We start from the raw sequence: 26,015 nt of genomic DNA, 5'->3' as shown, positions 1-26,015 counted from the left end.
GAGGAAGCGGCTTTACGATTACAAGCAGCAGCCTGTTGAGGGCATTACGGCCATGATTTGGGAGCCAGCTATAAAACAGTGAGACTATTTGAAGCTGCACTCGTTAATCTGAGAGGGTTGTAGGCCTGTTTAGCACGGCGCCACGTTTGTTACGAGGGCTTGGATGGACTATTACACATGCACCGTCGCTGCATGAGAGGAAGCTCATAACGAGCCATGAAATGATGCCGTAACTCTGCAGCCGCCGCAAAGAGAAAGAAGTCTGGAACCTGCTTCTGGCTACAGCACAGAAAAAGCACTTTTTAATGTTCTCAGACTTCGACAAGCTTTGTAAGGTTCTGTGACATCACAGTCCCCGAATACATTAAAAACATCCCCATTTTTAACTCATAAAGACCCACTGTCGTATGCTGCTGCATTCCCTGTACGTTAGAAGATACTTTTCTACTTTATCCCTGTGATATTTTGACCAATTCAATATACTTTATTGTCCCACTTGGGAGAAATTTGTCTTGGACGCGACAGCTGAGCCACAAACGCAGTGACAAAACAATTCAGCAACACTTACAAACACACACATACACTTATTGAAACATGCTAAAAAAATCACCAAAATAAAACCCAACGTAAAAAATAAATGAATTAATACAATTATTGCACGTCCTTTGGACTGAAGGAGCATTGTTCAGGAGTTTGATGGAGGTTGGTAAAAATGAGTTCTTAAAGCGATTTAATTTATACGTGGGAACCCTGTATCACATCTCATTTAACCCTTGTTCTGTCTTTGGGTCAAAATTACCTAATTCTCGTGTCCTTCTTTCCTCCTGCTCTCTCCTTCCTTCTCCCTCCCTCCCTCCCTCCCTCCCTCCCTCCCTCCATCCCTCCCTCCCTCCCTCCCTCCCTTCCTTCCTTCCTTCCTTCCTTCCTTCCTTCCTTCCTTCCTTCCTTCCTTCCTTCCTTCCTTCTTTACTCCATTATTTCCTTCCTTCTTTTCTACCTTCTTTTCTCCAGTCCTTCCTTCTTTCCTCTTTTCTCCCTTCCTTCTCCCTCCCTCCCTTCCTCCCTTCCTTCCTTCCTTCCTTCCTTCCTTCCTTCCTTCCTTCTTTACTCCCTTCTTCCCTTCCTCTTTTCTCCCTTCCTTCTTTCCTTCCTTCCTTCCTTCCTTCATCCCTTCGTTTCTCCCTTCCTTCTTTCCTCCCTTCCTTCTTTTCTCCCTTCCTTTTCTCCCTTCCTTCCTTCCTTCCTTCCTCCCTTCCTTCCTTCCTCCCTTCCTTCTTTCCTTCCTTCCTTCCTTCATCCCTTCGTTTCTCCCTTCCTTCTTTTTTCCCTTCCTTTTCTCCCATCCCTCCTTCCTTCTTTTCACTAGGGATGTCCCGATCAGGTTTTTTTGCCCCCGAGTCCGAGTCCGAGTCCTTTGATTTTCAGGACTTGCTGATACCGAGTCCCGATCCGATACTTTTATAAAACAATAAAAAATGAAGAGAAAAGAAAATTATGCAGGATGACCCTTTTATTATATTTTAACATGTGTACTGTAAACTGAGCACATAGGAGGTAGGCAGCTTGAACATTCTTAAGTCAGTATAAAAAAAAATTATTTTCTTTTTCTTTTTTTTTTTTTTTTTTTAGCATAGGGCTGCTTCAGCTTCTAAACAAACAGGCGTGCTCTGCGCGCATGCGGTGTATGGCTGCCGCTCCGAGCCCACTACTCCACGTGTGCGTTGATTTATGGTCCCGCGTCACACCAACGCAGAGCCTTCCGCGACGCGGAACCTTAATGTCGGCGCCGCAGCTCCGCTTCAGTCCTGGGGCCTCATCTATAAAGCTTGCTTGCGCAGAAAAAGCGCCTGAAAGTTGCGGAAGCCACCATCTACGCAAAGCCTCGGATCTAAAAAGAAAAAACTAACCGATGGCTGCCGCTCCAAGGGTCCAGGGTCTGGCGTAGGGTGCGCGTCGCCGCGAACCCTACGCTGTAGACTCTGTGTCGGTGCGACGCGGAACCATAAATCAACGCACACGTGGATGTCGGCGCCAGTGAGTATTTTCACCGGACATTTTGACCGGAGAGATTATAAAATACCGGACTTAGGCATATTTTACCGGACAAAGTCCGGCAATTACCGGACAACAGAAACCCTGATATATATATATATCCGATTCCTGATCGGCTCATAACGTCCGAGTCCGGATCGAGTCTGCAATCACGTGATCGGCGCCGATTTCCGATCACGTGATCGGATCGGGACAACTCTACTTTTCACCCTTCCTTCTTTCTTTCTTTCTTCCTTCCTTCCTTCTTTCTTCCCTTCCTCCTTCCTTGACCCAAAGACAGCACAAGGGTTAAGACCTCGAGACTGTGTCGACTTTTGTAAAAGAACAAAACCTTTTACTTTCCTCTTTCTGAATATGGAAGGAAAATAGCCAGATCTACTAAAGGCATAAAGAAAAACCAGCAGTCGTCTTTACATGTGTTATATCTATAACGTTTTTAGATATGCATATACCGTAAAATATGACGTATTTATAACTTGTTTAGTACTTTCCAACAGCCAAATTCCTTCCTTGTGTCCTGGTTCAGTTTGGACACCCTAACGAGTCATTCTGGCCACACTGAGCAGATCTACGTTTGAGTCGTCTCCAGCAGCATCCCTTATCACAGACCTGACTGAGACTGGTATTTTTAGCTAGTGCACCAGTTATTTCCAGCCACAACGGCTTTTGCTCTTTTACTTGTCCATTAAGTCAAAGTTGGTCTGAGTTTATTTATAGCAGCTTTAGCATCAAACAGGCACTTTTCAAAGAACAAAAGACAGACGGATTAAATATAGATCATCACTCCGTCTGCACGCAAGTATGTTCCTGAGTGTCTTCAGTCTCTCTTTCTATCTCTCTCTGCAACTATAGCTTGTAAAATGTGTCTTGAACTATGTGCAAACAAAGACCCCACTGGGCCCGGCGTCACTTCCAGATACAAACAATGATGCTGTGAAATATCAAACAAGAAAAGGTTCACTGCTATCTTAGTTTCTGATAACGTGTCAGACAGCTCTAAACCCAACTTTAGTATCCATCCATCCATGCATCCATCCATCCATCCATCCATCCATCATCCATCCATCCATTTTCAGCAGCTTCTCCTGAACCGGGTCGCGGGGGAAGCAGTCTCAGCAGAGATGCCCAGACTTCCTTCTCCCCAGACACTTCCTCCATCTCTTCCTCCATCTCTTCCTCCATCTCTTCCAGGGGAGTCCGAGGTGTTCCCAGGCCAGCCGAGAGACATAGTCTCTCCAGTGTGTCCTGGTTCTTCCCCGGGGTCTCCTCCCGGTGGGACATGCCTGGAACACCTCCCTAGGGAGGATCCAGGAGGATCCGGTACAGATGTCCAAGCCACCTCAGCTGACTCCTCTCAATGTGAAGGAGCAGCGGCTCGACTCCGAGCTCCTCCCGGGTGACGGAACTCCTCACCCTATCTCTAAGGGAGCGTCCAGCCACCCTGCGGAAGAAACTCATCTCTAAGGGAGGAAACTCATCTCTAAGGGAGGAAACTCATCTCTAAGGGAGGAAACTCATCTCTAAGGGAGCGTCCAGCCACCCTGAGGAGGAAACTCATCTCTAAGGGAGCGTCCAGCCGCCCTGCGGAGGAAACTCATCTCTAAGGGAGGAAACTCATCTCTAAGGGAGGAAACTCATCTCTAAGGGAGCGTCCAGCCACCCTGCGGAGGAAACTCATCTCGGCCGCTTGTATCCCTGATCTTGTCCTTTCGGTCACTACCCAAAGTTCATGACCATATGTGAGGGTAGGGGCGTAGATTGACCGATAAATCAAGAGCTTTGCCTTTTGACTCAGCTCCTTCTTCACCACGACGGTCCGGTACATCGACCACATATAACTGCGGACGCTGCACCGATCCGTCTGTCAATCTCACGCTCCATCGTTCCCTCACTCGTGAACCAGACCCCGAGATACTTGAACTCCTCCACCTGAGGCAGGACTTCTCCATATCGCCCACCCTGTTAGCAACCCACTGTATGTCTTCGGTAACACCCTCCATAGATAAAGTTCAATTCATCCGGCTAATTTTTGGCATTGGTTGTCGGTATAAAGTCTTTCATTGGTTAAAACAGTGCTTTTCACCTTGTAAGAAGTTTGTATTTACAATTGCTGAAATAACCATGTTCCTGATGACTATAAGGACGGAATAGTCTTTACATTTTGTAGCTGTGCATGAAACTGACTTCTTTATGTTATGAAGGTCCTGGTTTATCACGTATAACTTCAGTCTGAGTGAGTTGGATGCCGTCAGGAACGATAACTGCCATTTGTGCAGACTTGACACTGTAAAATCTCATTACAAAGATGCAGCTCTTTATGAAGTCGGCCTCTGTTCTTCCTCCCCGTTAAACTTTCTAATCTCCTGCGTTCCCGCTCCGCGACTCCTCCTCAGCAATCAACCGTCTCTATTCCTCCTCCTCCTTCGCTCTCTCCCGCTCATTTTCCCATCATTCGTCACTTCTGCCCTTCATCCTCCGCAGCCAATCTCTCCATCTGATCTCAGATCTCTCTCTCCCTCACACCTCCGCCTCCGTCTCTTCCTCTCACTCTTCCAGACTTATTTATCTTTATTTATCTCCCTCCATCAGCCCGGTCTGTGACTGACAGGTGGAGGCGAAGTCCGCGGATCTTCCCAACCGCAGAGATTACAGGTCTGTCTCCTGTCCGTCCACCCGTCTCTCACACTTCCTGTCGCTGGAGACGACGGAGGCGATCGTCCGTTAATCAGAGCCAACACTCGCACCTGTAGACTAGGCCTGTGTTGAAAAAAAATCGATTTTCTGATTCTAAATCGATTTTCATATTACCGTATTTTCTGGACTATAAGCCGCACCTGTATATAAGCCGCATCCGCTCTATTTAAAAAAAAAGATATGCAAGCTGCAGATATTTCTGTTGTTAGATTAGATATTTACTACATGTACAGAAGGATTTTTAACTGTAAATGATGTACATGTTTGTACCTAAATAGATCTTTCCTAACAGTGTCTTTTAACACAGCAGCAACTTTGCTGATTAAAACGGGACAGAACCAAGAGAAAATAATCGGTATTTATTTATCTATTTAGCTGTTTGAAATCTGCTTCTACTTCTATCTGCTAAAGAAGAAGTAGCGTATTCTTCTTTGCATTTATTTTGTCTTAGTTTTGATTCTAATTCCGGTTAGAGCGCCCCGAGCGGTGGAAGAAAAATCCACAGAAAAACCTTTGTATAAGCCGCGTGGTTGAAAACCTATGAAAAAAGTAGCAGCTTATAGTCCAGAAAATATGGTAATTCCTCAAAATATGTCTAAAGATCGATTTTTTTTTTCATCATCATTACATTACAACTTTTGGTATTTTTTTGTTTATGCCCAAAAAAGGAAGGATTTGTTGGACACGAGAATAACTACTATGTTTCTGCCTTTAAATATGTTTAAAAGTATGAAAACATTAAAGTTTTCAGTTATACTTGCAGTTAAATTGTCTTTATTTTAGGGCTGGGCGATATATCGAGATTGTAATATATATAAAAAAAAAGAAATTATCATTTTGACATAGCTTATTTGTGACAAATTGACTTGAATGTTTTATTTGAGATTTGCACAAATGTTTTGTTATTTGCAAAACTGTCAACCTCAGTGGAAAAGTCTGCCTGTTACTGTCTACATTGTATTAATTGCACAGTGTATTTTAATTTAATTGTTGTACAGGAAAGGGATATTTGTTTTATTTTATTCAAGAAGCATTTTTATTCTATATATGCAGGCAGTTTATTTTTATTTCATTTTTTTTATACATTTTGATATTGTGCAGAGCTCTGTTAATAAAGGAACCTGTGTGACATTTGGCACGAGGCTTTGTATTAAAACTGACAGTTTTTTTAAGGGTTTGCCTCAGAAAAAATGAAGCTAACAGAGATGCTAACAGAGATGCTATGCTATAATGCTTTGGGGGAAACCCCAATTATGGCACAGAAAAAATATCGATATATATCCAGTATCGCCATTCAGCTAGAAAATATCGATATATGACTTTTGGTCCATATCGCCCAGCCCTACTTTATTTCATTACTGTATACTGTATTGGGGTTACATTTGCACAAAATGCTAAAAACCAAATTCTCAAAAATGAAAAACCGAAATACACCGAAAATGTAAAAAATGTAAATGGAATGTGGGAAAAAATAAAACTGATTTCATACGGCCAAATCTCTGTTTGCTTCCCTGGATCTGTTTGGTAATTCTGACCCATGATGTTTCTGTTTCAGTTCTATCAGCATTCTGGGAGCTGATTGGTCCTTACAGCATCATTATCTGCAAACCTTGCTGTTGAATCTCAATATAATACTAGTATTAATATGTTGTAGAACTAAACAGCCATAATTCAGGTTACAGCTCAAAAAACAGTTTTAATAACACTAACCCAAATCGAGATTGGAATCAAATCAAATCTTGATAATCGAATTTGAATCTTAAGAATCGGAATCGAATCGATTCTTGACATTTGAATCGATCCAATCGATCCTGCTGTAGACCCGGACAGGTCGCCGCTAAATACCTTCGTATAAAACACAGGCCGGTGTTTTATCTCCCGGTCCGACAGACGGATGATTACCGACGTTATAAAGAATAATAACTGGAGCGTAAATGAATAAAATGATGGATGTATTGACAGAATAACTGGGACACGAAGGCGGCAGATTGACTGAAAGTACACGTCAAGATGGCGAGATGAGAGACTTTTAAAAAGTAAGTGGTGAATGAAGGAGAGCAGATGCCGGATTACGACGGAGTAAACAGACGAGGGGACGGAAACCTCCGGGTGTTTGAGGAAACCAAAGAGCCAAGAAAATGTGGCGATGTTTGCTCTCATCTGCCTTTTTCTTCAAACTCTCACTCAGTTTAAACCTCCGTCAGTCTTAGCTCAGTCCTGCTTTTATGACTTTACATACTCCTATAATTAATTTTTCTGTCTCTTTCATCCCCGGCGTCTTCGTCTCTTCTCACAGTTCCTTTGCCTTGGATGTCTCTGCTCGTTTTAAGTCTCCCCATCTTTCGACCACTGCTCCCTACATAATTCCCTTTTCTGTCCACTCGTGTGAACTCGTTTGCCTCGTCTTGTACAGGCCAAGAACACCAGCCTCATGTGAGGAGCCATTACTTGAAACGACAGCAACATCTCAAGCTGGGAATGTCGTCTGATTAAGGACGGGTATCGAGAACCGGTTCTTGTTCGGAACTATTTCCCAGTGTTTCAATGCTTTGGAATCCCCTTTTCGATTCCAGTGGGAACGAACGATGTCATTACACACGTTGCGTAAACCAGTAGTCCATAGTAAACATGGCGCCCAAGTAGGGATGGGTGGTATGGACTAAAAAAAGGAATCACGATAATTTCTGGCATTTATCCCGATAACGATAAAAATGACGATAAAAAAAATACCAATTCAACTCCATCTTTTCAAATCTATCTCGCTCTCAGATCCGCCATGTTTGTTACACAAAAACGTATCAACGGGAATTTATCCTTCTTTCTTTCTTTCTTTCTTTCTTTCTTTCTTTCTTTCTTTCTTTCTTTCTGGCTCATTTCCTTCCTTCCTTCTTTTTTCCCTTCCTTCCTTCTTCCCTTCCTCTTTTCTCCCTTCCTTCTCCCCTTTCCTTCCTTCCTTCCTTCCTTCCTTCCTTCCTTCCTTCCTTCCTTCCTTCCTTCCTTCCTTCCTTCCTTCTTTTTTCCCCTTCCTTCCTTCTTTCCACCTGCTCTCTCCTTCCTTCCTTCCTTCCTTCCTTCCTTCCTTCCTTCCTTCCTTCCTTCCTTCCTTCCTTCCTTCCTTCCTTCCTTCCTTCCTTCCTTCACGTACGTTGTGCGTGGATTTAACACAGAACCATAAATCAGCTTTACACAAAAACTTCATCAACGGGAATTTATCGTTTTTACCGCAAGATGACAAATTCTTATCGTGGGGAATTTTATTGACGGTTTATCGTGAACGGTAAAATATTGCCCATTCCTACGCCTAAGCAATACAAACGCTCAATAGTCTGGTTACATTTCAGTAAAAAAGAGACAACAGGTTAACTTGAAATACTTGCTAAGTGAATATTTCATCAATGGGAGGAAATACTATCAACATGCAAAAACATTTGTGCACACGGCAGCAATAACAATCAATGAATGTTGCGTTTTTGATCTGCGCCCGACTAACGTATGTAATTCTCAACCCAGCAGCAGCAGCAACGTCCTTAGCTAATAATATTACTGGTAACTAATTCACTAACGAACGCTGCCTATCATATTAACGCCATTTGCTTCATTGTTGTCCTTTTTTTCCAAATGAGAATCGATAAGGGAAACGATAAAGAACCGAATCGTTAAGTAGAATCGAAAATGGAATTGGAATCGTAAAAGTCTTATCAATTCCCATCCCTTAGACCCCGTCCACACGTAGCCGGATATCTGCGGATATCTGCTAAACCGGAGATATTTTCCTACGTTTGGACCTGTCATCCACACGAAAACGCAAATAAACGAAGGTTTAAAAAAACTCCGGGCAAAGTGAAGATTTTTGAAAACTCCGTTTATGTAGATGCGTGTAGACGGACACAACCGGAGTTTTGCGTTTTCGAACGTCACATTATGCGCCAAAACAACAACAAATCTGCTCTGACGTGCGACTTTTGTTTACTACAGATGATCCAGCATCTGTTCTCCAAGCTATTTATTAAATAAATGGTCTCTGCTCTGGACAGCCGTTTACTGCGTTACACTGACGCAGACGCTACGCCGTAAGGTACGCGGCGACGCGCACCCTACGGCGTAGGGCCCGCGGAGCCCCGGAGCCGCGGAGCCGCGGAGCCGCGGAGCCGCGGAGCCCCGGAGCCGCAGGGCCCCCGCCGAGCCCCCGCGGAGGTGCAGCTTCCCCGGAAGACCAGATGATCTACAGGTTAGAATGCTTATGAATGTGGTCGAAAACGCAGATCTTCGGTTATGTGTGGAAGGGTTTTTTTTTTAAAACGATGTAATGTGGATGCAATTTTTTTTATAAACGGAGGGGGGAAATATTCGTTTTTAAAAATACCCGGCTACGTGTGGACGGGGTCTAAATCTGATTTTGGAGCATTCCAGTAAAAGGTAGGGTTTCCATAAAAGACAGATGTAAGCATCGTAGTTTGTGGACAAGATGAAGGCTAAGTCTGTCTCTAAAGCCGCATGCGGCTCTTTAGCGCCGCCCTAGTGGCTCCTGGAGCTTTTTCAAAAATGTTTGACCTTTTTTTTCCTTTTTTTCTTCTTTTTTTTCTTTTTTTCTTCTTTTTTTCCTTTTTTCCTTTTTCTTCTTTTCTTTCTTTCTCGACATTTCGACTTTTTTCTCGATATTTTGACTTTTTTTCTCAACAATTCGACTTTTTTCTCAGCATTTCGACTTTTTTCTCGAAGTATATAATGAAAAAAAAATCCCCCAGTTCTAACTAATATAGATACATGCAGCATGTGTTGTCTTCATTCTAAGGCTGATACAGGACTTTTCATTTTTTGCGGCTCCAGACATATTTGTTTTTTGTGTTTTTGGTCCAATATGGCTCTAAAACATGTTGGGTTTCCGACCCCTGGACTAAACGAAACATTCAGGGACCTTGGAAGCCGACGGAAGACCATCGTCACCATAGTAACGAGGCCGTGAGCGAGTCTGGTGGTACGTGAAGCGTTAACCGTCAGACAATTAGAGCAGCAGGATGCGTTGAGGACTTAAATCTCACACCAGTGAGGTGGGAATCGTCGTAACTCGTCCTGTAAATCTGCCGACGGACACGCAGAGTTTAACTCCAGTCCTTACATCTCGGGGAATCTCCCTCCTTTCATTTCCTGCTCCAGCTCTTCAACGCTATAAAGAGCAGCGATACAAATGACAGACATTACTGCCAAAACAGATAAAGTCCCAACTTGTAATAAAGTGGAATTACAATATAACGGCCCTTTTGTCATATTGTGAAGTTGGAGCTTCATATCCATCGTGTGGGAAAGACCTCCCACACAGTCTGACATGAATCACATGCAGTCACTGGGAGAATAAAGTGGGATGCTCTAATACCATCTAATATATTTCCTTCCTCCCTCTCTCTTTCCTCCAGTCGCGTCCCGTAATTGTCTTTATTACATTTCCACAGCTAGCCGCACTTATTTGTCTCATTTCTCCTCCTATATTCTGTTGATTCGGCCGACTGAGCGGCCCCTCCGTCGCTCGCTCGCCTATCATTTATTACATAATGTGGATTAATCGCAGCAGAACCTTCTTAAGCTTCGTTAAGACCTCTGGCGTTAATCAGAACTTATTTTAATTAGCGGAGAGGAAGTTTAGATTTCACACCTCCGATATTCTAATCAGCTCAATCAGGGCTGGATCGGTCTCAGGTCTGCTCTACCATTTGTAGCCCGACATTTATCCCGATAACCATAAAAATGACGATAAAAAAATACCAATTCAACTCCACCTTTGTAACTATAAATCTATCACCACATTCAGTCTTTGGAGCCAAATCACTGCTCTAAAATAATACTACTACACCAATTACATTGAATTAATAAAAAACTATTAAATGAGTTACATCTGTACTGCAAAACTGGAATGACTCAGATCCTCCATGTTTGTTACACAAACACGTATCAACGGGAATTTATCCTTCTTTCTTTCTTTCTTTCTTTCTTTCTTTCTTTCTTTCTTTCTTTCTTTCTTTCTTTCTTTCTTTCTTTCTTTCTTTCTTTCTGTCTTTCTTTCCTTCCTTCCTTATGTCCTTCCTTCCTTCCTTATTTCCTTCCTTCCTTTCTTCTTGCCTTCCTTATTTCCTTCCTTCCTTTCTTCTTTCCTTCCTTATTTCCTTCCTTCCTTTCTTCTTTCCTTCCTTCCTTTCTTCTTTCCTTCCTTATTTCCTTCCTTCCTTTCTTCTTTCCTTCCTTCCTTCCTTCATTCCTCCCTTATTTCCTTCCTTTCTTCCTTACTTCCTTCCTTCTTTCATTCCTTCCTTCCTTATTTCCTTCCTTCCTTCCTTCTTTCCTTCCTCATTCCTTCCTTCCTTTCTTCCTTCCTTATTTCCTCCCTTCCTTCCTTCTTTCCTTCCTTCCTTCCTTCCTGCCCCTCAGTCGCTCGCTCGCCTATCATTTATTACATAATGTGGATTAATCGCAGTAGGGCTGCAACTAACGACTATTTTAATAGTCGACTAGTCACCGACTATTGAAACGATTAGTCGACTAATCGGATAATTAGTAATTTTTTCTTAAATTTAGTATGTCGCTTTAATTATGTGGCAAATGATAATAAACACGAGAAAGATGAAAAATACAAGACTGTCTCAGAAAATTAGAATATTGTGATAAAGTCCTTTATTTTCTGTAATGCAAAAATGTCATACATTCTGGATTCATTACAAATCAACTGAAATATTGCAAGCCTTTTATTATTTTAATATTGCTGATTATGGTTTACAGCTTAAGAAAACTCAAATATCCTATCTCAAAAAATTTGAATATTCCGGGAATCTTAATCTTAAACTGTAAACCATAATTAGCAATATTAAAATAATAAAAGGCTTGCAATATTTCAGTTGATTTGTAATGAATCCAGAATGTATGACATTTTTGTTGTTTTATTTGCATTACAGGAAATAAATTAATTGCAGCAGAACCTTCTTAAGCTTCGTTAAGACCTCGCGCGTTAATCAGAACTTATTTTAATTAGCGGAGAGGAAGTTTAGATTTCAAACCTCCGATATCCTAATCAGCTCCATCAGGGCTGGATGGTCTCAGGTCTGCTCTGCCATTTGTAGCCCGATCTCTCGTCTCCAGAGCCGTCTAATTGCTCCAGCTGGCTGCGAGTTGGCCAGCCCGCCCTCACATAACCCGCTAGGAGCCACGGTGAGCCTTCACATATGTTTGCGGCTTATTTTTAGCCACTTTGCACCAAAGTAGGAAGCATGGCTCTTCGTAAAAGCTGAAACATCTCAGCATGAGTCGACTGGCACAGACCAAGATGCAAAAGTATCTTGTGATCAACAGAAGTTTAAGTTTTACTTTTCACTTATTGTTCATGTCCGTTTATTTCCCGGGGGCCACATTTTCTGTAATTTTAAGATGCAATTGCATCACTTTGCAGATGATAATCAGACGAAACTCTAAACCAAGCAGACGTCTAATATTACACCCGCCTACATGAAGATGAGGCTCCTGGAAGGTTCAACAACAACACTTGTGAGGCTGAGGTCGTACTCACTAGATACTAGGGATGGGCGGTATGGACTAAAAAATGTATCACGATAATTTCTGGCATTTATCCCGATAACGATAAAAATGACGATAAAAAAATACCAATACAAAAATGTCATCAACGGGAATTTATCATTTTTACCGCAAGATGACAAATTCTTACCGTGGGGAATTTTTTTGACGGTAAATCGTGAACGTTAAAATACCGCCCATCCCTACTAGATACATCTGCTCAAAACTGAACAGTTTTCCCATCAATAATGGTCCAACTTGGGTTGGCCTCCACTAGCCAACCCAAGTGCAGTCTGGTCACACTTTCATCACTGCAACTGCTTCCTAACCGGTCCAGCTCTCAACCCCCCTAATAAACCTCCACCGGCTCAAACCTTTGCTGCTTGAATCATTAAAACCTCCTCCTCCTCCAATCACATCACTTCTGTCCTCCAGCAGCCTGACTGGCCTCTAGTTCAATAACATATTAGCATCAGGATTCCTCCCCTAACCCTCATCTATCCATAACCTTGGGAGGACCAGCAAACCCCCTGCATCTGTAACTGATGGACCCACAGACGAGGATCAGAGCGAAGGTGTACGAATGTGAGTTAAACAAACCTTAGAGGTCTACAGTTTTTTTTCAAGGACATCAAGGACTGGATGTCTGGAAATTTCTTGCTTCTAAATTCAGATAAAACAGAGGTTATCATTCTTGCACCAGAGCATTTTAGGAAGGGATTAGATGGTGTTGCGATGGCTTCCAGTACAACTGTGAGAAACCTTGGTATGGTTTTCGATCAGGATTTGTCGTTTAAACCATATGTTAATCAGGTTTGTAAAATAGCGTTTTTCCATCTCCGTAATATTGCAAAGATTAGGAAAATCCTCTCTCAGAGTGATGCAGAAAAACTAGTTCATGCGTTTGTATCTTCTAGACTGGATTACTGTAATGTGTTGTTAGCAGGATGTCCAAGTAATTTGCTGAATAGGCTCCAGCTGATCCAAAATGCAGCAGCACGAGTACTGACAGGAATCAGCAGGAGAGACCACGTCTCTCCAGTGTTAGCGTCGCTCCATTGGCTACCCGTAAAATTCAGAATCCAATTTTAAATTTTAATACTTGCATATAAAGCCCAAAACGGCTTAGCTCCGCAGTATTTGCAAGACCTGATAGTGCCTTATGTTCCTGTCAGAGCTCTCCGTTCTCAGAGTGCAGGTTTACTCGTAGTTCCTAGAGTATCTAAATGTAGATTTGGAGGGCGGGCGTTCTGCTATTAGGCACCATTACTATGGAACCAACTTCCAATCTGGGTTAAGGAGGCTGACACCACCTCCACCTTTAAAACTAAACTTAAAACATTTCTGTTTAGTAAAGCCTATAGTTAGTGTTTAGTAAACCTCTAGCTGGTGTTGGTAAATCTCTAGGTAGTGTAAACTCTAGTGTGTTAGAGTCAGTAGACATAGTTGCAGCTATAGAACAAGACTATAATAGTTAGTCTCAAATATAGCTTGGTGGTAGATATGCTGCTATAGGCCTATGCTGCAGGGGGCACCGACATGATCCACTGGGCGGTGCCTCTCACCCTTCTTCTCCTCTCCTCTTCCCTTCCTCTCTTCTCCATTACCATTTTTATTTATTATAAGTATCTCATAGCTATCGTTTTTGTCCATCGCTCCTGTAGTTTCTTGTGCTGCCCCCCCCTTTTTTCTCTTTTTTCTCTTTTGTGCATGTTTGCAGGCCGGAGCCTCGGGAGCTGCGTGCTGGCCTGCCGCCACTTCATAGATACAAAACATGTGGCATCATGGGAAATAGGTTGGAAATTAAGATGTTGAGGCTGGATGATTTTACTCTGATCTGGATCTGTGATGTCACAGAACCCTGCACATTTCCACACAAATAGCACTTCCACTCGTTAAATCCACACTGCTCTCTCTCTCTGCTGTTAATTGCATCATCTGATTTAAAACTATATTATCGTTTTATTGTTTCTTTTCACATCATATACGATGTCCTTGAGTCCTTTGAATAAAATGTATCATTAATATTAACAATAATAGCAATAATATTATCTGAATGTGGTTATAGACCGAGGCGGTCACCTCCACAACCAAACAGAAATGCACTTATTTATTTAACACAATTATTCATTAATTTGTTCATCTGAGGATGAAACGGGACACATCTCCCTCCGTTTGAGCCTTTGAGGGTCTCCGTGATGTTTGATGACATTCATCAACAATAAAAATGAACCCTTCAAAGTTTCACAAGCAGCCTTCTCCACTAACAGTCTGCCATAAACTCCCCGTGAAACCAAACAGAGTTTATCTAAGCCAGGGGTCGGCATGCGGCTCTTTAGCGCCGCCCTAGTGGCTCCTGGAGCTTTTTCAAAAATGTTTGACCTTTTTTTCCTTTTTTTCTATTTTTCTTTTTTTTTTTTTCTTTTTTTCTTCTTTTTCCTTTTTTTCTTCTTTTTTCCATTTTTTCTCTTTTCTTCCTTTTTCCTTTCCTTTTTAATCACAACATTTCGACTTTTTTCTCGAAATTTTAACTTTTTTCTCGACATTTCGACTTTTTTCTCGAAATTTTGACTTTTTTCTCGACATTTTGACTTTTTTCTCAACATTTCGACTTTTTTCTCGAACTGCATAATAAAAAAAAAATCTTCCCCCAGTTATAACTAATATAGAAACATGCAGCATGTGTTGCCTTCCTTCTAAGGCTGATACAAGACTTCTCATTTTTTGCAGCTCCAGGCATATTTGTTTTTTGTGGGGGGATCCCGGACTCGGACCGCAGCTGATGCCGACTTTAAATCAAAAACATTGTTCCTGAGTGCAGCTGCTGAATCCCATTAAGGATGCCGTTGTTCCCCTTTTAAGGTTACACTCTTGTATCATTTATAACTAATGTATAATTAATGCAGTCCTGTAAAATTATCCCTATATAATTTATGTAATGAACGGCTGTAAGTGTAATGAATGGTTTAACCGGTTTTAATGAAAGCATTAGTGTCCACCAGGCATATATTTTATTCAGGCGTCTGTCTGGATGACAAAAGGGTTGGTGATGATTTCTGCTGCAATGAAACACTAAAGCAGATTTTACTTTTCTTTTTCTCTTAATAAAACGTGTTGATTTCTCTGCAGGAAACGAAGCAGCCAGACCTGCAGCCAGACCTGCAGTCGGACCTGCAGTTGGATCTGCAGTCGGACCTGCAGCCGGACCTGCAGCCAGACCTGCAGTTGGATCTGCAGCCGGATCTGCAGTCGGACCTGCAGCCGGACCTGCAGCCGGACCTGACCTGCAGCCGGATCTGCAGCCGGACCTGCAGCTGGATCTGCAGCCGGACCTGCAGTCGGACCTGGACCTGCAGCCGGACCTGCAGTCGGACCTGGACCTGCAGCCGGACCTGACCTGCAGCTGGATCTGCAGCCGGACCTGCAGTCGGACCTGGACCTGCAGCCGGACCTGCAGTCGGACCTGGACCTGCAGCCGGACCTGCAGTCGGACCTGCAGCCGGACCTGCAGCCGGACCTGCAGCCGGACCTGCAGCCGGACCTGCAGCTGGATCTGCAGCCGGACCTGCAGTCGGACCTGGACCTGCAGCCGGACCTGCAGCCGGACCTGCAGCCGGACCTGCAGCCGGACCTGCAGCCGGACCTGACCTGCAGCCGGACCTGCAGCCACTCTGTCCTCCGTTCAGTGAGCTCTTCAGCCGTATACTCGGTAAGGTAACGGTAAGGACGTCCATCATATTCAAAGTCGTCGTCCACAACCTCATATTTGACAAATATTCAGACATGTTTCAAATAACTAACAGTAAACTAACAGTAGAACTCCAGCTGTACACAGAGCTGTGTCTGCGATGCGCGCACAGAGATGACGTCATGAGTTCAGAGGTCTTGTTTACAAACTGATTTATTTGTTACACACACAGCCTCGGATGAAGACAACAGGTCCTGGAAGCAGATCTAGTGATTCATAAAAGAAATGAAGAGTTTCGCGGCAATAATGTGTTATTTAGACGCTGCATCGTCTGTGTCCCGCTGTGCCCCGTTCACTACCGTTATAAGGAGAAGCGGCTCGCACAAAACTCCTAATATCTTCCGAAGGACTCCAAATGACACCAAACTTTTCTGGGTGAGTATACGACCATAAAAAATGCCAGAAATAAGGTCCAGGTTGTAAAAAACGGAACTTTCCCTTTAATCACCTGACTAAACTCGTACGAGTTCACAGTTCAGATAGCATCTGCTTGTGTTTTAACTCACTATTTAAATGAATAAATATCCAGAGTAAGTCTGGTGTTGGCGTCCCCTCCACTGGCTGGTGCTGAACGGATTTCTTCCTCTTTCACTTCCAGTTCCTCTTCCTTCCTCTCTCCCTCTTCCAGTTTCTCTTCCTCTCCCTGTTCCTCTTCCTCTCCCTCTTCCTTTTTCTGTTTCTCTTCCTGTTTCTCTTCCTCTTCCTCTTCCTCTCCCTCTTCCTGTTCCTGTCGGTATCAGAGGAACCAAACAAGACGATCCTCTCTTTCCTAAACAACAAGCATCACACAGTCCTGCGGGGGAACGAGCTCCTCACAAACAAACACACACACTTGTACACACACACACACACACACACTTGTACACAAATAAAGACACTTGTGCACAAACATTCTCTCTCTCTGCAGACGGTGGATCCTCAGTTTCTTTTTTTTCCTCCACTTTTTTTACTTCCAGCTGAAATCACTCAGTATTTGATTGTCTGTCTCACACACACACACACACACACACACACACACACACACACACACACACACACACACACACACACACACACACACACACACACACACCGTGTGGTGACAGACTGATCCCTCTCTCTCAGACGGAGAACAGGAAACTGGAAACTGACGCTCGATGGCCGAGAGACATAATCAACTTACAGTCTCTCTCTCTCCTTCTCCAGACCTCCCACCATCCCTTCCTCCATCAACTCATCCCTCTCTTCTCTCTCTCTTTCTCCTTCTGCCCATCCCGTCAGCAGCGTTGATGAGCGACAGAACCTCCTTTATTTTCCTCTTATTCCCTCTATCTTTGTGTTTTTGCTCATCTTTCCTCCTTTCTTTTCCTCCTCTTCCACCCTCATCTATCACTCCACTCTTATTCTCTTCTTCTTTTTCCAGTTTTTTGGTCATTTTACTGAAATATTTCTCATTTTTTAGTCTTTTCTCAGAAGAATTGCCCTCCTCTCCTCACCTTTCCATCTTCCCTCTTTTTTCTTGTTTACAAACTGCAAAAACTCAAAATCTTACCAAGAATATTTGTCTTATTTTTAGTCAAAAAAAATCTCATTACACTTAAAACAAGACTCATCACTGGAAAAAAAAAAATTCCACCTGTTTTAAGTAGATTTTCACTTGAAATAAGTAGAAAAATCTGCCAGTGGAACAAGATTTTTTTGCTTGTAATAAGAAGATAAATCTTGTTCCATTGGCAGATTTTTCTACTTATTTCAAGTGAAAATTGACTTGAAACAGGTGAAAATTGTCAAATAACAAGTAATTTTTCTGGTAATGACTCTTGTTTTAAGTGTAATGAGATTTTTTGACTAAAAATGAGACATTTTAACTAGAAATAAGACAAATATTCCTGGTAAGATTGTGATTTTCTGCAGTGCATGGTTGTGTTTGGAGCCGCGGTTAATCATATAAGAGCTCGTGTGATTGGACGACTGGAGGGAGGTGATTTGATCAACCTGAAGACTTCTGCTCGTCCTGTCAACGCCTCGTCTCTCCCTCCATCTTTCCCTCCATCCCTCCATCCCTCTCTCTCTTTCTCTCCCATCAGGCTGAACACGCCTGGAACATCCGTCTCCCTGAAAGCTGCAACGCTCCAGCGCTCGTCACCTCCAGATCCGAGCGGAGGCTCCACAATTAGTGGTCACTGAGCGGATCAGCAGCCCAGCTGCAGCAAACACACACACACACGCACACACACACACACACACACACACACACACACACACACACACACACACACACACACACACACACACACACACACACACACACACTCACACACACACACGGCGTTAAAGGCAGCCTTGTTGAACTGGAAACGGTAAAACGGCACCAGAAATGAAGCATCTTTAAAGGATCAGTTCACGTAAATAAGTCTGAGTGACTACGTTTCCATGCAGTCAACATTGAGGTTAAGGTAACTAAGCTGCTGACTGATCCAGTAGTAGTCAGTCCTTGTTTTTATATCTTTACTACCATGCTGCTAATGGGGAAACGAGGAAAAAGCTTGTTTTTATTCTTTGTTCTTGCTTTTTTTCATACTGTACCAATAATGAAATGAGGTTCCGGGATAGATGCAGTTTTTGCCTATATGGGAATGTGCAACGTCCTTCACTGCTGCTTGGATTCTTATTACCGTATTTTCCGCACTATAAGGCGCACCGCATTATAAGGCGCACTAAATATCTGGTAAAATACCGTACTTTAGGGGCTGGGGTTGAGTTACGTATCTACCTGATGGAGCTACAGGAAATGCTACAAAATCCTACAGCAAATGCAAAAAAAAAAAAAAAAGAAGAAGAAAAGTACCGTATGTCAAACTTTATTAACAAAATAAAAACCAGCTTTGCTCCGTCTCGTCAAAGTCTCCATTGTGTGAGTCAGCGTTGCTGCTGTTGTCTTTAACGTCTGTTACTTTAGCGTCGTTACTTCTGCAACACCAACTACATTACCCACAATCCCCCTGACTACATTACCCACAATCCCCCTGACTACATTACCCACAATCCCCCTGACTACATTACCCACAATCCCCCTGACTACATTACCCACAATCCCCCTGACTACATTACCCACAATCCCCCTGACTACAGTAACAGACATGACCGTAATGATCATATATAAGGCGCACTGCCGGTTTTTGAGAAAATTAAAGGCTTTTGGGTGCGCCTTATAGTGCGGAAAATACAGTAATTTTATTGTGGTATTGAGTCTGATATCTGTTCTGTCTGTATGTGTTGATTGTATGTGTTTTTATACGCTATGCATGTATTTGATGCCTAAAACAAATTTCCCTAGTGGACTTTAAGTATAACTCAACTCAACTCAACTCAATTCAAGGTCAATATTCCGGTTACTGAAACATTGGGAATAATGTGTTTCCATGCGTGAGCTAACAGGGTTATCCCTGTTTACATGGTAATTAATCATTAGAATATCTGGATCAAACCAGCGACGCACGGAGAACGTCATGACACAATTCCCATAATTTCTGCTTCTTCTTCCTGTATCCAAATCCACATCAACAACAATAACAACAGCAGCACGGAGGATAATCAACAGCCTTTTCCAGCGTCTTCCAGCGGAGCTTGATCTGGTCTGACGTTCATAACAAATCCTGCTTTGCGGAACTTTTCTCTCACCTACTTGTAAATCTGGCTTTCTACCGTCTACAAATGCAGAAATGTTCAAACCTTCATTCCATTGGGAATGGAGAGAGAGACCGGAGACGCAGAAGAAATTAACCGGCGAAATCGACCTCCAATTACTTAAAAAAATTACTGCCACTAATCGGGGAAATGCCACCAAAATCAAGCAAACTGAATGTGATGGATGAGGAAATGGAAGAAATCAGGAGATCACTGTCGCTCATGAGTGAAGAGTTAAGTAACGTCTGCAAACAACAGACCCCAAACAACAGACTCCAAACAACAGAGCAAACTCATTGAACTGATGAACGAGGTGAAAAATCTCTAATCAATAATCAAGGAAAAGGATCTGAAAATCCATGATATGGAGAAAAGAATTGAAGATCTGGAACAATAAATGCAATGTGATGAAGTCTTAGTCTCCTCCTGGTCTTGGTTTCTCCGTGTTTATAAGAACTTCCTGGACTCAAAAGACCAGGATTCCTTGTGAACAGAGCATGTGCAGAAAACAGATTCATGTTCCGTTTGATGGAGATATTCCGTTAGTGTTTACATGACCCAATATTCGGGTTAGAAAAGGAGTAACCCAGGGCTCATATTCAGGTTTTTAAAACCCAGAATATGAGCAAATTCCGGTTATTCAAAGGGGTTATTGGTGTTTACATGGCCGTGCAAAACCAGGGTAATTTCCAATATTCCGGTTAGAAAAGGGTTATTGATGCATTTAAACGTAGTCAGTGACAACGTGTGGAACCTGAATTCAGGACTTCGTCATGAAGTCAGACGGAAGATAATCAATACATCAATAACGCTGAGTCATAAAAGCTGTTTGATTCTGAAAGAAGAAACTGCAAAGGTGTTTTTCAATCTTCAACATTCAGCCCCAAACTCAACCGGAACTTTATGAATTTAACCACATTTGAAACTCTCTTGATGCAGCATCTTCCAGCTGCTGCTCGGATCGTTAAGTTTCATCCTGGACCTCAACATCCGTCGTCTCTAGTTGTATTGTGTTCATTATGTCTTCAGATAAAAACTCTGAGGAAGGCGGGAGATCCACCGAAACTGTCAGACGGAAGGTAAGAAGTAGGAACTTTGTCTGGAAAATAAAACCTTAGGATATATATATGTCGTCTCTGGTGGCTTTGCTCACATGTTCTTGCTGTTTACAGACGTTTTAAGTGTTTGTTATACTTGTTTTGTCACTGTTGTTGCTCTCGGCCGATGCCTCCCTCTCTTGGAATTAGATTGTAGATCTCACGACTGCTTTTGCCTTGTTAAATAAAGGTCACTAAATAAACAAACCAACAAACAACTGCAGTGCACCTCGAACCAGGGCTCCTGAGCGTAGTTTCTAGATGAACAGTCACCAGAAACACAGTAATGTGTGTTTACGGGCCAGAAACCGGACGCACCGATGTCGCCCTCTAGCGGCCACGACGCGAACTGCAGCTTCCAAACACAAACCCAGTCCACTTGCTCCTTTTCTCAGTAAAAAAAAAAATAGAATCCATCAAAAATACAAAACAATCCTTTTAGGACAAAGTGGGATTCATGTAAATTCATGTATTTTAAAAGTGGGACTGAATCCTGCCAGACTCCCCATGCACAGACCGGGGGAAAAGTGAAGCGTCAGGACTTCTTTAGAAGGTTATTTCACTGCTTTTCACTTCGAACACGAGACAATTAGCTATACAAATATAAATACACTGTCGTTTATGTTTTAATTCAGGGATAAAAACAACTTTATTCGGTATTGCGAGCCGTTGTGGAGCTTGTTCTAGGCTGCGCCGTTATTACGCGCCGCGGCGCCGCAGCGCAGAAAAGCAGAAAACGGGCCAGAGAAGAGAGAAGGGAAGGGGACGATTCAGGGATCGGGAGAGACAGTCCTCCCTTCAAAGTAGCTTCTTTCTGCAGCCTTACAGGTCATGCATACCAAGCAGAGCAGAGCTGAGAGGACGGCGCTCTCAGAGCCAGCAGGATCCACCGCAACATCACGCAGTTTCACATCATTATCGGAGCTCGGACCCGCTCTCACTTATTAAGTATTTTATTTAATAAAATATTACCAAAACAAAAAGGATGAGAAAAATGTGGGTTTTAATTATGAAAGAGGAGGAAAAGAGGCACGTTTATCTAATGAGCTGAGACTGATTCCCTGCAAACTCGCCATCCTCCGCCGCGCGTAACAAGTGCCAGCGGAGCACTGGCCGGACCCGCGGAGCGCAGAGATGCTGCAGAGAGACTGCGCGCTGACTCCGGAGCTCCAACTCGAGTGTAAACCCGCTTCTGGGCTGAAAGGACCCCCCTGAACCCGAATCTGAAACAAAAAGGGGTTCGTTTGTTCCAGAAATGGCCACCCAAAGAGGCGCAGCGGCCAGTTTGGTCCCAAAACGCAGCGGAATTCACCTGTTTGGCACCAGCTCGCCATGCACGGACATCCATCCACTTTTCCCCAACAAGCCAAACTTAAAAACATGCGCAGAGGCAGACATGGTGTTTGAAACTCAAGAGCCAAAACTCCCACCAGGACCAATCAAACCCAAATCAGATTCCATCGGATGCGCGACCTTCTCCATGCGCCACGAGAAATATGCCAAAAAACTGATGCGCCGTGGCTGCATTTAGGTTCCAACTCTGACCAAAACCACCAGCAAATATCACAATAACAATGAGAAAAGCACAGAAAAAAGCTGGTACCTGGGAAGAACTGCGCTCCTGTAAATCCCCAGAGAGCCAAGTGGAATAAAGCTGCGGACAAAAGGCGAAAATAACTCCGTTCATCCATGATTCCCGCGGTGCGTCTCGCGTCTTTGCGGGTTTTTTTTACTTCACTGACTCCAGTTTGGTCCCGAGAACAGAGTTTCCCTCAGTTCGGACCTGCGACGGGGACGATGAGGGGTAAAATCCGCGCATCGGGGGCCACGAAGAGTCAAATACGCACAAGTTGGAGCAAAAAGACGCAACTTGGAGCCGTTTGGCTGGAATATCTCCTCTCCTCCGGGGCTCGGGTGCGCGCACCTGTGTGTGATTGCGCGCTCCCGGGCGCGCTCTGACGGACTGAGTGGTGCGGAGTTGGAGAGGAATGGAGAGCAGAGCGCACGGAGCCCGGTGCCACACGCACCCGCGTAAAGACGCGGGGATCAGCACGCTAAGGAGTTCCGGCGGGGATTTTCAAAGTAAAATAGAGGTGGAGGTTGGAGACTTGAAACCCAAATAAGAGGAAATAATTAAACTGAGAGGAGAAATAGGCTAAGATATCAGCAACAGAGATAAATTAATTATTATTATCCCGGCTTAAATTCAGAAGTTCCACATACTTGATAAGTGAACAAGGAATACAGATACTGTAAATGTAATTTTACTCTGCCTTGCTTTTATTTCTATTTTTTATTTATTTTATTATATCTTTTTTTATTTTATTCATGGCATTTTATTTATTGTAGCACAAAATCGAGAAGCATTCCAAATTTCATTTATGTCTGACATCCAAATAACAATAACTTTCACCCTTTCATGTGCAATATTCCTCTCATTTATGTGCAATATTCTCTCATTCATTCATTTTCATAGTGTATATATATATATATATATATATATATATATGTATATATATATATATATATATATATATATATATATATATATATATATATATATATTTATAAATATATATAAATATATATATTTATATATATATATATATATATATATATATATATATATATATATATATATATATATATATATATATATATATATATATATATATATATATATATTTCTGTTTCTTATTTTGTGTTTTACATAGTCTTTACATGTGTGCACTTTTATGGAGCTGCTTAATCTCATTATACCATTATAATGATAATAAAGGCTTTCTATTTTCTATTTTCTATTCCATTAAGTCTTTTTATTCTAAGGGTGTGATTCATGTTTTGTCTTTTGATTAATTAAGTCATAACATCAAAAACCATCGGCTATGTCTTCTGACCTCTTAATTTTAAAAATCATTATGGGTGTAAAAAACCTTAATCTAATTAAAATGAAGAAATAAACGAGATGACAGTGTTTTTTTTATGTATAAACATGCAGGTGAATGACATCCGTCCGTGACGTCACGCTCGCTCTCGTGTCCGCCAGCTTGACGGTCCTGCCGCCCCGGCTCCCCGGCGTCCCCCGGGTCCTAGCGCCCTCATGCTGCGCTGAGGAGTCTCTTTCCCTCTCACCTGTCACGGGATCCGTCTGGTTCCGCTCGTTTTACTGAGACTGGACTAAAGTTTCAGGGCTGACTCTTTGCTCTCCGTTACACACACTCAACACACTCAGAATCTAAATACACGAGTTCACCTTTGCAGGCAGTGTGACGTCACAAATGCAGGTTATCTTACTGACACTGAGAGGATGAATGCATTTTGACTTTGTAAAATATTTATTCTCCAATGTATCAGAGCAGAGGGCATTGGGGAATAAACTAGAAAAGTAAATATTAAGGTACACTGTCTTTTCCTTCCGTATTGGTTTGTTTTTATATCGGGTATATATACATACATATATATATATATATATATATATATATATATATATATATATATATATATATATATATATATATATATATATATATATATATATATATATATATATATATATATAATATGTACAGTATTATATATCAAAATTGCACATTAATATGTGTGCAGACAAGAAAAAAAAGAAATAAATAAAAAAATAGAGCGTATGCATTGACGTCACTTTTCCACTGGACCAGCCCCCTTACTCGCACTGAGTGGCAAAACATCAGCAAAAATGGCTGCAACTATTGGAGAAGACGGGATAACAGCTGATTATGGGCTTAAATTAAAGGACCACCATAGCACCAACATAGTACTTTATTTCTAGTTTTTTTCAGTTATAAATCATCTCCATTCTGCTGCTTCTGATCACTAATTTGTTGCCATGGTTACTGCTGCATGCTATTACACATCCCTTTGCCATTTCTATATATATAGATATATATATATATAAATATAGATTGTTCGTTGTTCAGAGGATGTTCAGAACCGGTCGTGGTCAGATGCCTACTACGAATTAGCCCTGGCCCTTCATCTGATTGGTCCATATTTGATAGTTCCTATTTTCTGCCATAACTTTTGAATGGTTTGATATAAAGAGTCGTGGGCAGAGGTGGAAAAATTACTGAAAAATTGTAATTGAGTAAAAGTATCTTTACTTTGCTTAAATCCTACTCAAAGTAAAAGTAAAAGTACTCATCTAAAAATTTACTCGAGTAAAAGTACAAAAGTACTTCATTTAAAATGTAATTTGAGTAAAAGTTACTTTCAGTTATTTAATGCAAAAAAAGGATGAGTCACGAATCAAATCCAGCACAAGTTGTTTTAATTAACTTCGAGGCATTTTAAAGTACACATCAACACTTGTAAAAGCTCTTACTTCCGCAGAACAGGACAAAAAGGACAGTCACAACCTGTAGTGTAAAGTGCAAACATATTGTCCAACTGACAACACTAAAACCAGAATCAAAATATTCAAACACAAAATAAAGTGCCCAACGTCCGCAGGATCCTGCTATTCACAATAAACCAAAATAAAATGCCCACAAGATATGGGCAGAAATATGTGCCACTAGAAACTGAATTTGAATAATTTATATTTGAATTTGAATTGCTCAACTTGAATAATTGCATTAAAAAAACTGAATCTGAATCACATAATTTGAATTTGTATTGTTTAATTTGAATCATTGCATTGAAAAACTGAATCTACATTCAGCTCTCACAATTCAAATTCAGTTCTTGCAATTCAATTTCAATTTCACTGTGCCAGACATCCGGGTCTTCCGCAGGAACAGCAATCGAGTGCAGATACAAAGAACTCCTTTTCACGTAGCCTACTATAACCTCTATTTTCTTTCAACCATATAAACGACCAATGGGAGCTAGATATTTCAAAACCTATTGTGTTTTCTCCATTTTGTGTAAAAAGTGTAGATTTATATCTTGCCGTTTTGTAGAAAAATTTCTGCTGTTCTGGAGTTCTATGTATCTGCACTCGATTGCTGTTCCTGCGGAAGACCTGGATGTCTGGCACAGTAGAATTGAAATTGAATTGCAAGAACTGAATTTGAATTGTGAGAGCTGAATGTAGATTCAGTTTTTCAATGCAATGATTCAAATTAAACAATACAAATTCAAATTATGTGATTCAGATTCAGTTTTTGATGAAATTATTCAAGTTGAGCAATTCAAATTCAAATATAAATTATTCAAATTCAGTTTCTAGT

General features: G+C 41.9%; 1 protein-coding gene across 1 annotated transcript in view; it reads right to left on the bottom strand.

The window, feature by feature from the left end:
* ptprt (protein tyrosine phosphatase receptor type T) overlaps window positions 1-22,779 on the bottom strand; it is a 379,334-nt gene extending 356,555 nt beyond the window's left edge. Inside the window, exon 1 of the mRNA XM_061728218.1 lies at window positions 22,412-22,779. Coding sequence (XP_061584202.1) covers window positions 22,412-22,499 — 88 coding nt within the window. The 5' untranslated portion in view covers window positions 22,500-22,779. The remainder of the gene's footprint in view (window positions 1-22,411) is intronic.
* Window positions 22,780-26,015: the final 3,236 nt, after the last annotated feature.

This window comes from Cololabis saira, chromosome 8 (genome assembly GCF_033807715.1).
Source record: "Cololabis saira isolate AMF1-May2022 chromosome 8, fColSai1.1, whole genome shotgun sequence".
Taxonomy (NCBI): Eukaryota; Metazoa; Chordata; class Actinopteri; order Beloniformes; family Belonidae; genus Cololabis; species Cololabis saira.
This window is presented reverse-complemented; position numbering and strand designations above follow the sequence as displayed.